The 12,090-nt window shown below is 38.3% G+C and overlaps 5 protein-coding genes across 5 annotated transcripts; all 5 read right to left on the reverse strand.

Annotated features, from left to right (window-relative positions):
• Window positions 1-435: 435 nt before the first annotated feature.
• Window positions 436-2,673, reverse strand: TM35_000172620 (putative protein kinase; the record flags this gene model as incomplete). Its single annotated transcript, XM_029026341.1, has 1 exon — window positions 436-2,673. One exon carries the CDS (start codon window positions 2,671-2,673, stop codon window positions 436-438), a length of 2,238 nt encoding a protein of 745 aa, XP_028882456.1.
• Window positions 2,674-3,202: 529 nt separating this feature from the next.
• TM35_000172630 (uncharacterized protein) lies at window positions 3,203-4,270 on the reverse strand (the record flags this gene model as incomplete). The annotated part of the gene is made up of 1 exon (XM_029026342.1): window positions 3,203-4,270. The coding sequence occupies one exon, from the start codon at window positions 4,268-4,270 to the stop codon at window positions 3,203-3,205; it is 1,068 nt and encodes a 355-aa protein (XP_028882457.1).
• A 708-nt stretch (window positions 4,271-4,978) lies between these two features.
• TM35_000172640 (chaperonin containing T-complex protein) lies at window positions 4,979-6,598 on the reverse strand (the record flags this gene model as incomplete). Its single annotated transcript, XM_029026343.1, has 1 exon — window positions 4,979-6,598. The coding sequence occupies one exon, from the start codon at window positions 6,596-6,598 to the stop codon at window positions 4,979-4,981; it is 1,620 nt and encodes a 539-aa protein (XP_028882458.1).
• A 426-nt stretch (window positions 6,599-7,024) lies between these two features.
• On the reverse strand, window positions 7,025-10,090 carry TM35_000172650 (putative jouberin-like; the record flags this gene model as incomplete). Its single annotated transcript, XM_029026344.1, has 1 exon — window positions 7,025-10,090. The coding sequence occupies one exon, from the start codon at window positions 10,088-10,090 to the stop codon at window positions 7,025-7,027; it is 3,066 nt and encodes a 1,021-aa protein (XP_028882459.1).
• Window positions 10,091-10,513: 423 nt separating this feature from the next.
• TM35_000172660 (uncharacterized protein) lies at window positions 10,514-11,878 on the reverse strand (the record flags this gene model as incomplete). Its single annotated transcript, XM_029026345.1, has 1 exon — window positions 10,514-11,878. One exon carries the CDS (start codon window positions 11,876-11,878, stop codon window positions 10,514-10,516), a length of 1,365 nt encoding a protein of 454 aa, XP_028882460.1.
• Between the last annotated feature and the right edge of the window lie 212 nt (window positions 11,879-12,090).

Below are 12,090 nucleotides of genomic sequence, written 5' to 3' on the forward strand. Positions count from 1 at the left end.
GAGAGAGAGAGAGAGAAAGAGAAAGAGAGAGAAATAATAATAATAATAATAATAATAATAATAATAATAATAATAATGAATAAATAATAACAATAAAAAAGGTTAAGTCACACGTGATTTATCTGAATTTAACAAATATCTCAGAAACATTAAAATGGTTAGCATCAAGTATGACCACAGAAGAGCTGCTCTCATCATCCTTATTTCTTTCTTTTTCTTTTTCGAAACTTGCGATATCTTCTCAACCTTCCACTTTCTTCAAATTCTCTCCAAGAATATTTGATCTCCATTTTGTTGAGCAATTCCTTCTTCTTCTTCTTCTTTCTGTTCTGTTCAATATATATATATATATATATATATATATATATATATATATATATATTGTTTCCTTTTCTCTTTTTTTGTCTTTTTTTTCTTTTTTTGAAGTTCGCTAGGTTAGCTTAGACGAGGAAACTTTTCAGTATCCTCAAACTGTGGTGCCACACTAAGAAAACCAGTAAATGTCTTCCAAAGAGACCGGTTTCGATGTTGGTACTTGTCATGAGCATTTTTTCCCGTACTCAACAAAATTTGATTTTGAAGAACTTCACGCTGCTGTCGTCGTTGAAATGATTCGGATTCACTTTTCAAACGTTCCATGAATGTTTTGAGTTTGTCTCTGGGAACTTTAGAATATCTTAGGATGAATGGATGTTGAAGTAATTTGTTAACAGACCAGCGTTGGTCAGGATCTCTCACAAGACAGCGTACAATAAAATCATGTAAAGCAGCTGACCAAGAGAGTGGTTTTACCATTCTTGATAGTTTTAAATTATTTAGATAGTTCCAGTAATCTGATCTAAATAAGTAACATGGGTTAACACCATTACTCAACTCAAGCAGCATAATACCTAATGACCAAACATCAGAAGCAGCAGTAAACTCCACTACTGGTAAATCATCTTCCACTTTTGTACAATCTAATTCATTCGTCAATCTTTCTGGTGCTTTATATAATTTAGAACCTAAATCAACACCTGTTCGACAAACTCTACGGGTTACAGGATCCATTTGACATCCACATCCAAAATCTGCAAGTTTAAAACACGTCTTGTTAAAATCAAGAAGTACATTAGCTGGTTTTAAATCACAATGTACAATAGAGTAATTTTCATGTAATTCCTTAAGTCCTTTAAGCACATCAGCTGCTAACATAGATAATATAATTTCAGGAACCGGAGTTTGTCTATCAATATTAGTTTCCCAATCTTCAGGAGTATTATAAGAACTTCTTCCTGTCAAATGCATACAAGAAGCAGATTGCTGTTTTAATAATTTTTCAGTTTGATTTTGAACTTGTGCTGATCCTGCAAGATGTTTACGAAAAGTAGATTGAGTCATTTTCATCATTTCATTTGGTGGAAATCTTGAAACCATACGTTGTGCATCTTCCACACTAAAACTCATTAATTCCATAAGTATATGAAGTTGTTGTCTCTCATGATCAAGTGTAGGAGCGGCATTAAACATTTTCATTAAATGTTCTGGTGGTGAACGATTTCGTTGTAAACGAATCATATTAAGTTCTTTTACAAGACCTCTTTTTCTACCTTGCCGCTCTGTAGGATCTGTAGTTTGAGTTACTTCTTTGACATCAATACATTTTAAGGCATATAATTTATCATCAAGCATAACTCTATGTACTGTCCCTTGAGATCCTCTACCAATAAAAGATAAAATGATAACGGCATCCAAGTCAAGAGATCTATTAGATCGTCCTACATCATCCGCTGAAAAGACTCTACTTGGCATTTTTCCAACCCCAGAAAAAGACTTACTACCACCATTATTCTTTTCAATAGGATATTGCACCATAGGTTCTGTAATTGCAGAAACTGAAGAAGAAGATGGTGTATTTCCTCTTGTGGGTGTTGTAACTGAAACTGGTGCTATAAAAGGCTTCAACAGATTCTTAAAATCACCTTTAGAAATAATATCAATAGGCAAAAATCCTTTAATACTAACCACTGAACCATCACTTAAAATTTCTTTTATTAAAGTACTTGATGGTATTTTTTTTCCATTAGAAAAAAGATCAACGTATTCCTTTGGAACATTCATCTTTTGAGTTGTTATCATATTCACTATTTCTCCTTTTTTTCGTGCTTTTTTCCCTACCCCTATTTTTCTGGTTCTTATTGATGTAGAAACCAAAGTAGATACACTAGTAGAAGATTTATGATTCACTGAAGTTGAATCTACACAGGGTGTAGTAGATGAGATACACATGTCATTACCCTCATCCTCAATCCCACGAATAGCCGCTTCCACAGAGTCCACAGCCGTTACGGAATTTGTTGGTTGTGGTTTCCATGCGGTTTTGGGAACCATCACACTTTCTCTTATTTCCCCTGGGCGATGTGGTGTTGCCTCCTCCTTATGCCCAGCCTTTCCTTCTGCAAACATAGATACACCATTCATTAATACGAAAAGATTGGTATTGTTTACATGAAAAAAGCGTGCAGGAAAGAGAGGTCCATCGGTTGTCACTATTGGCGATATACTCGTATCATCTACATTAATGAGGAGCTCATTCTTCTGCTGAACTTGCAGTTGTAGCTCATCTGCAATATCCGGCGGGGGAAGAGCAATAGAAAACTCCGAGGGTGGCGCACGCGATCGCCGCACACGCATTGCCCAACACCTATTGGAGTCCTTCCTCAACTAACACTTCCCAAAGTCTTCTTTCTTATCGTAGATCTTCAGGAAAGGTGCAAGGAAGGCTAAAAGCCCTCTCATAAACACACACAAACTAACACGCAGATAAATATATATATATATATAAAGAGAAAGAAACAAAAAAAAGGTACAAGGGAATCATTGGATACAACATTAATAATAATAATAAATCATCACTATATAATTCGCAACAGACACAACAACAATAATATTAACAAAAACAGTCAAATAGGATGAAGAACTTAAAAAAAAAAGGAACAGAAAAATATAATCGCGGTAAACTTAGCAAGTAGACTATGCCGTCATTGCAATTCAATACAAAATACCAAAATTCAATTGAGGACAGTAAAAAAAAAAAAAAAGAAAGCACGGCAGTTTCCTTTTTTTTTTTTTTTTTTTTATCTCTGATTCACCTTCAAGTTGCTCTTGATGATTTAATGTGCATTTCTATAAAAGCGTAAAAAAGTGTTCTTCTTCACCCAGCTCAATCATCATCTTCCTCTACAACAGATTCTTTTGTGAAAGTAGAACGTTCATCAAGAGAAGGAGGATTTAAGACGCCAAAATACCGTTCATACGGTATTGGTAAAGGATCCTGAGGTTTTCGCAGTTTTGACCTTGCTGATATAATCTCACTTGCACGAGTTTCACGCCGTTCCAACGCGGCAGTGTACCACGGGGCGAACAGAATCGCCGCAGGTGAAAAATTAGATACACCGTCATTTTTACCTCCCTTTGATGAGAAGGAGGATGGTTTGCCTGTTGTTGAGAAAGAATCATCTTGTTGCAAACTTGACGTCTCATCACCGTAACTTTTTTTCGAAGTACTAACTGTGCTCGACTGCACAGTATAATCATTATCAGAATCAGAATCTGTTACTGTGTTACTAGAAGAACACCCTTTTCGCCTATTATGATGATGATGATCATGTTGACGCTCTCGCATTAGGAGTTCATGTTTTCTTCTAGCAATATCTGACTCCAAAACAGGTTGTTCATTTAAATCCCAATGTTCAATGAAGCTCATAATACTTGGCCGAACACTACGGGAAATATTTACAAACATTTCACATTCAGCTAATGCAGCAGCAATTGTCCAGCCTTGATACCGCCGCATACATCCTACTACCACACTTGTTTGCAGTTCACCTGTAGGACAAGTGAAGAGAACAGGTTGAAAATCTCTTTGTAAAGCAAAATCCAGTGCATGTTGAACATCTGATACACAAAAATCATCCTTTGCCCAAGAGTACTCATCCATCCATCCAGTTAAATCGGCCGTACATACAACACGAATAGGAGCTACAGTGTGTCCCTCATCTTTCCTCGTACGAAGTCCATCTGCTGTAGACATAAAATCCGTACTTGCGAGGGCACGTGTGACAGGTGCTGGTAAAAGTTCAATAGATAATAACACAACTGTTTTGATACCAATGTGTTTTAAGTACGGTACACTAACGAGTGTTGGGTAGGCACTGCGGTATACGCCAGTTTCAACCATGGCGAAGTTTGGTGGAGGTGTCCATGCCTGGTGAACTGCACGTTGATACATGCAGCTGCACACACCTCTCTCCTTTAAATGCGGGGAAACTGGGAATATGTATATCAAACACAACCCTATCTTGACCACCACCCTACTGATGTTAAACAACCAAAGTAAATCAAAGCAAGAAAAAAAAAAAACAAAAAAAAAAATAAAATAAAATAATTAAATAGGGGAAAGAAGAGGAAAATCAGAAAGAAAAGAAAAAACAATAGTCTCCAGGTGGAAATATAACTCGTAAAGTACCAACCATAATAGTTATTCTTACGATGGTCTTTTTTTTTTTTTTTTGTTTTATTCTCTCAGTCAAATTTATGAGTTTATGCATCCTTCTTCTTCATCTTCATATTCTGCATTCCTCTTTTCGATGTTCTCTTCTCAGTTAGTAAATAATAAAACGAAGAGAGTTGTCGATTTTTACTTGAAAGAGTTCCCTCTCTCACACAAAAACTCTTCTTTTCTCCTTAAATAAAAAATCAATAAAAGAATCAAATAGGGGGTTTGGGGGGAAAAAATCCCTCCTCAGGGATATTATGAAGTGCCATTTCCAATGTAGATCAATCCCACATCACCATCTTCTCTCCTCCGTCCCCTTTTTTTCTTCTTCTTCTTCATCGCATTTTTCATCATCATTTCTTTCTTTCTCTTTCAGTTCTTTCTTTTCTTTTTTTTTTTCTTCTTTTCTTCTTGTGTTTGTGTCTCTGCAGACTCCGCACACTACTGCTCCTCCTCCTCTGGGTGAGTGACGATGACATCATCGACCTTAAGGATCATCTTCACCACTTGCGTGGCAAGACGCAGCTGTGAACATTTACCCTGAAGGGTTTCAAACACCTGCTGTTCCCGCATATCAATGGTGCCACAATCCATACAATCCACTCCAGCAAATGGGTTCTTCCCATCAACCTGAGCAAGGCGAGCCATTGAAAGAGCTTTAATAGGTTCAAGACCGCTATTGAGCGCTAAGTTGATAGGAATAGACTCCAGTGCATCAGCAAAGCTGCGAATAGCGTATTGCTCCACAGTAGACACTGAGTCAGCGTAGTTGAGAACAGCCGTGGAAGCAGCAATTTCTGCTGAACCACCACCGTACACGACACGATTGTCACGAATCAAATTACGTACCATACAAAGAGCATCGTGAAGAGAACGTTTTGCCTCTTCAATCATCATTTTGTTACCACCACGAATGAAAATGGTAACAGCCTTGCTGTGGGGGCAGTCCTCAATAAAAATCATACGATCCTTAGTAGTACCAAAACCAACCTCACGCACAATACCGCATGTTCCAAGCTTGGATGCGCTGATATCTTCAAAACGAGGAATAATACGTCCACCGGTAGCAATGGCAATCATCTCCAGCTCTACACCACCAACCCAGCGAACGGCAGGGAGGTCATTACGGAACAAAAGATAGTTTGCTTCATCATCAAATCCCCACTGGCAGATAACAAGTTCAGCTCCTGCATCCTTGCATAATTGTACTTGTTTACGGAAATATTCTTGCTCTTGTTCGTGAATTTCCATCATGTGCTCTGCACTGGAGATGTGCACGGTATGTTTAGTTTTAGGCTTTGGTGGTTCAAACGGGCATGTCAAAATGGCAATCTTTGGATTTTTCAATTCCTTTGGCATTTGTGGGTGAGAAAAGTCCTTGTCAATGACGATACCATTGACTAAGCATGTATCTTCAAGACATCCACCCACTTTACCCTCCACCTTAATTAAATCGAGGTTTACATCCCGGCGTTCCATATCAGCCACAGAAAGAACTGCATCAACACAAATCTTTGCGAGGCGATCACGGTCACGATTCACAACCTTAGAGTTCAAAGTGGAGCGAGCAGTACGAAGAAGATACTGGTACTCTTCACGACTGACAGGAACCGTCTCTGAAATCTCTTCAAGACGCTTACAGGCAACTTCGCAGCCCTTCTCAAATCCTTCAGAGATTCGAGAGCTGTGAATACCCTTATCAAGCAGACCGGTAGCTTGCTCTAGCAGAGCACCGGCAAAGCAAACGACACCTGTTGTACCATCACCAATCTCTGAATCCTGTGACTTGCTGAGCTCTACCATGAGCTGACCAATCTCATTATCAATATCCATGAGATCAACAATTGTTGCTCCATCATTGGTAACAACGACATCATTGTCTTGTGTCACGAGAATCTTGTCCATCCCGCGCGGTCCTAGGCTAGTCTTCAGAACATTTGAAACACTCATGGCCGCGAGTATGTTTGCTTTCTGTGCCTCAATCCCAGTGATACGCTCCTTCTGTGACTGTTCCTTCACTAGCAGGAAGGGCCGGCCATACTCGTCAAACGCCAAAGACATGATTCTTCTTTATGTTGTAAGAGCTAGTAGTAAATAACTAATAAAGAAATCAATAAAAAAATAAAAAAAAATAAAGATTAAAAAATACAAACAAAGAAAAAGTATTACGAAAACAACAACAACAACAACAACAAAGTAACAAAGGAAGAAGGATGGTAAAGAATAAAGAAAAAAAAAAAAAGATAACATAAAATACACTACACAAGCAGAAAATGGAATTTACATCTCCCACCTCCCAAACTGAAGAAAAAAAAAAAACATGACTATAGCATAAAGCCAAACACACTTACACACACACTCTTTATATGACCCTCCCTCCAATGAAAGAAGGAGTTTAATTCTATGGAAGAAAAAAAAAGCTATTTTTCTTTTTATGGTAAAAATCCTCATGATTTTTTTTTTTTTTTTTCAGGAAATAGATATCTCTCACTCATCATCTGCAATATATATTGCTGTGGGATCATGAGGTGCAACATCACTTTTATCGGGGTTCACGTGACGATGTTGACCAACAAGAGTTTTCCACATGGAAACAATTTGATCCATACGGGAGGTTCTATCTCCAGATAATGTCTCACGCGGAGGAAGTTCTGCTTTTCTTGGTCGCAAAGTTTTATCAGCATATAAACGGAAAGAAGCCCGTGAATCCCCTAATCCAGTCCTACCGGATCGTCGCGCAGTCAGTTCACCACCAAAACGAGCACGGAAATAGTCTGCTGCCCGGTTATCACTACGAAGAATAACACTCTCATCTGTTCGTGGGGTCCCTATAAGGGCAACCATTGTAAACCGTGGATGGGCATCACTAATAGATTTCTCAGCATTCATCTTTGTACCAAGAAGAACACACAACTGCTGTGCTTTTGACCAGGTGAGGTTATCAACAGAAAAACTCACTTGTGTTTTTTCATAACCAGTTTTGGGTGTACACAGTGACCCTGTATTACACTCCCAACTAAGAAGTTTGCCATCCCCAGTACCGGCCACAACAGCTTCACCATCTGGTAATAACGTCAATGCGGTAACGTAGGGACGTTGGTGAAGATTAATTTCGTGAATCAGACGACATGTAGAAGTATCAAATAAATAGCAAATAGGTAATTTACCGCAAATTACCAATGCACTATTTCCACATATTTCTATACGTGTAGCTCCTGGACAATTAAATCGATGTCGCAATGACATTTGCCAAGTAGGTTTACCATCCTTTATTTTTGCGTACATTGCACGCCAAACCACCACATTTCCCAAAGCATCTACAGACCAAATACGATTAAGTTCAGAAGCACAAAGAGAACGAAAAATAGCTCTATCATTGTCTGAAGCTACGTGAACAAGTTCACAAACACTAGATTCTGTGTCAAAAGATAATTTGGGAATCGCCGTTTTCAAAGAAGAACCTAAGAAATTTTCACCCAAATTTCCAGAATCTCCTAAGAAATCTCTATGTGAACTTGAATCTACAGATGTCCCATCAGAATCATGATAATACCGCCAGACAAATAATCGTGTATCGTAACCACAAGTAATAATATGTTCTTGGAAAAAAATTCCGTCATAAACAGGAAAATCGTGGGGTAAAGTACATAGACAACCAGTTGATTCATCATCAGAATCTCCTGGAAAAGAGAAAGGAGATTCAAGTCGCCAAATTTTTGCAGTTTTATCAGAAGAGCAAGACAAAAGCATTTGACCATCATTAATAAATGCAACATGGTGAATATGTCCAACATGACCACGAAAAATACCTACAATAGGTATTTCAGGTGCTAATGTATTACGTAATTGTATTACATACTCAAATCCACTTGATAAACCAAATGCCATAGTAAAACCATCTTTAGAAAAAGCCACAGAAGTAACAGATCCTTTAACTTGTATTTGTTGTAATACAGTTGTTGGTGGTACAACACGTTCAGAACCATCACGAATATATGAATTTGAAAGGGCACCAATATTTACTAAACTATTTGAAGTATTTTTTGTACGATGTATATTAGAAAGTTGAAGAGATAAACTCATAGAACTTTTAGGTCTCATTTCATCAACAACAGACATTTGATTCAATAGATGTTCTTCGTACGGTAAAACTGTAGCTCTCTTTGGTAAGTACATATCATCATTTATCTTCTTTAAGGAAAGAAGCATACCTGCTGAATAAGGAACTTTTCGATTACGTGGATCTTTAAATATATGAAAAAGTTCTGGTGGTTTACAACGTTTACGATTGATTTTTTCAGGTGGATCTGATGTGTTCGCTTGAGAATCCGGTCCCACTGGGGCACAAGTTGAACTTGTTAATGTTTCCTGATACCCTGAAGGAAAGAAACAAGACGGTAGCATTTGAAGAAATTTTGCGGTACATGAAGCACGTTGAGGAAATGGAAACATTTGAATATCTATAGATTCTTTTAAATTTAATCGACCATATTTATCGTGTAGTTTCAAGAAACCCCAACAAACTGGGTAAAGGCCGTCACGACGTAATGGAAGTCCTTGAATGGTTTCGGAACCAGCTTCAAGTACTTCTAGTAAAAGCATTGCATTTAACGAAGGATTATCAAAAACAGATGGATCTACGCGAAAAGTCAGTTCAGCACCCCACCATGGGGCTTGAGTTTGACGTTGTCGAATATCAACAGGATGTGTTAATGCAAATAATGCTCTTTCATCTATGTTCTGAATAAGAGTTTCACCAGTCTCGGCATTCACAAACCATACACGTACAAATGGATAGACAACAGAAGGATCAGCGTGAAGGGAACTCATTCCATGGACTGTAAGAGAGAGCCATGTTGCCCCAAAACCAGATTCGCACCTAACAAATGAACTACTACTTTGCAAGCCACGAGCTAAAGGAAGAAGGGAAACTGTTTGGTGCCTTCTAATAGCACTACCCCCTTGAGCTTTCCACGCCGTGCTCGTTGAGCCAAGTGGAGTAAAGTAGCCTAAAGATATTTTTTGTGAACGTGATGAGGCACAACCTACCATTGGACTAAGTGTATATGTACCACTTAACGTTAGCAAATCACCACCATCCTGTTTTTTCATCGAATGACGCCTTGATCTTGAATATTCCTCGGGTTCCAAGGTTTCACTCATCTCCTGCGGTGGAGGATTAAGTATCGATGGGAAAAGTACATCTGTTTCCTTTGGTGGTGGTATTGTCTGGTTACGCCCTTCTTCTAATGTAGAGATACTATCACCTGCAGTCACAGTAGCATCAACAGATAAACGAGGTCCCCCTTCTTCTGTAGTGAGAGAAGAAGGACTTGATACCAATGTAAACTTCCCTTCATTTTGCTGTGATGTGGGAGGTGCCAACTCTACCTTGGGAGCAGAGGAGATCACGGCATGTGATGAAGACTGTGGATCAACTGAACCGAACACATGAGTCTCGTTGACAGCCAAAGGTGGTTGAGGAAGCGGCACACTGCGTGCCTCCCTTAACGCGTCCTCTGGCAGATCTGCGGAATTGTCTTCACGCAGCATCCAGAGACTTTTGTATACATATATATATATGTATGTAATAAAAATCAAATAAAGAAACAAACACACGGAAACAGAAAAAAAAAGCCAGGATGGTTAGAGAGGCCAAGGGTAAACAAAAGAAGGAATTAATCGAGCAACTCACAAAGTCAAAGAATAAAAACATATATACATATATATACATATATATATAATACTTGTGTGTTAAAATAAGAATAAAAGAAATAACACAATTTACATAGATACCGCAATACCCTGCGAAATCATCCGTGAAAAAAAAGGTTGTACAACTATTACCCAATCGAATTGTTGCACATTATAAACTAACGCAAACATGACATTTTAAGAAGAAAAAACAAGAAGATAAGTTTATAAATATTGTCGGCAGACTGAAAAAAAAAAAAATGAAAACGTGAAGAAATGCAACTACGAGAGCATTGCCTTTAACTGCACACGGGCTTCTGACAAACTTCCATTAGCAAGATTTAATACTGCCTTAATCATCTCTGTACCAACCTCTGGAAACTCTCTCAACAAAACTTCCTCATTCTCTAACTTTGTTGGTACTTTAATAGGCTCGCCCGTATGTCGTTGGGCCGCATTTGCGCGAGGTGTATTTTGTGGTAAACGAGGTCCCGTTCCCGTCGCACTGCGGTTTACGGCCTCTGTCACTCGTCCAAAGAGAAATCGTGCCTCAAATTGTTCTCGGCCAACATCCGATACCCGTCGCACGTACTCTTCACATGACAACTGTCCAGCCTTTAGCGATCTCTCAAGAAGTTCAAGCGAGTCATCTGAGGCATGAATCTCTCCTAACAGTTCAAGGGCACGGGCCTGTAGTTCATCCGCAGGCACAATACACGTGGAATGCACTTCTGGAGAGTCCGCAATAAGACGCACAGACTCTGTCTTGTGTAACGATCTTTCTGAAAGATTATACATTTGATAAAGATTATTTTTAACTAATCGCATTTCATAAACTTCTTGTAGCATAAATTCTCTTTTTTTGTAAAGGCGACATAATAAAGGAAAGCTTTCCTCTCTCAAGTCAAGGTAAGATTTTGCCTGTCGTAATTGCAACTTAAAAATGGCTCCAGCCGCCTCTTTTAACAAACGTACCCGAGACTTGTTATTAATAATCACAGGTGAAGGAGTGGTTATTCCCTTTAGTGGAGGTAACTTAGCCTTCATAATGGGGTATGTTGGTTTATCTAATGAACCAAGGGTAACAGTAGTCGTAATACCTTCTCCTTGAGAGTAGTTTTGACTATCCTTATTGTTACAGTAGGACTCAGCTCCTTTAGCAAAACAGTATATATCCTCCTCCATTTCTCTCTTCACTGCCTCTATGATCCTAATGATAGGATAAGGAGACTGTATATTACTCAACATTGTTAAACGTTGAAGTGGTACAATAAAACCATCTAAAAATGCATTATCCGTTAATTTTTGGTTGAGATCCCGTATTCGTACACGACACTTTGGGGATGAGGCTGGAAAACCATGTGGTATCATAACACCAACGTCCACCAAGTATGCAGTAGATCTATCTTTGGGAAAAGTACGTAAAAGGAAACATAGGGAAATTGCACGTCCTTTATCTTTCTCTACAATATTTATATGAGCAGGATATTTCATGGAATGTGGTAAAAATTCTTGAAGATATCCCGCTACTGCATAAGCTGAAGAGTGGTTCTTATAAATATCAATTAAATTAGAAGGGCTAGACCAGTGCTTTAGTGATGCTTCAAAATCCAGCTTCCCTGGAGCTGCGGTTGTCGACTCAATCATTAGAATGGATAAATCCCTTAAAACCTCCTTTCAAATAATTCCTTATGGATGTAAATATTATGTAATATCTATGCGTCTGTATGTATGTATGTATGTATGTATGTATGTATGTATGCGTATATTCTTTATATATATGTAGATAGCCGCATAAAAGAGATGTACAACTAGTAACTAAACAAAGTCATGATACAAAAGGAATATAAATATATATA

Source organism: Trypanosoma theileri (genome assembly GCF_002087225.1).
Source record: "Trypanosoma theileri isolate Edinburgh chromosome Unknown TM35_Tth_17_V1, whole genome shotgun sequence".
NCBI classification, from domain to species: domain Eukaryota; phylum Euglenozoa; class Kinetoplastea; order Trypanosomatida; family Trypanosomatidae; genus Trypanosoma; species Trypanosoma theileri.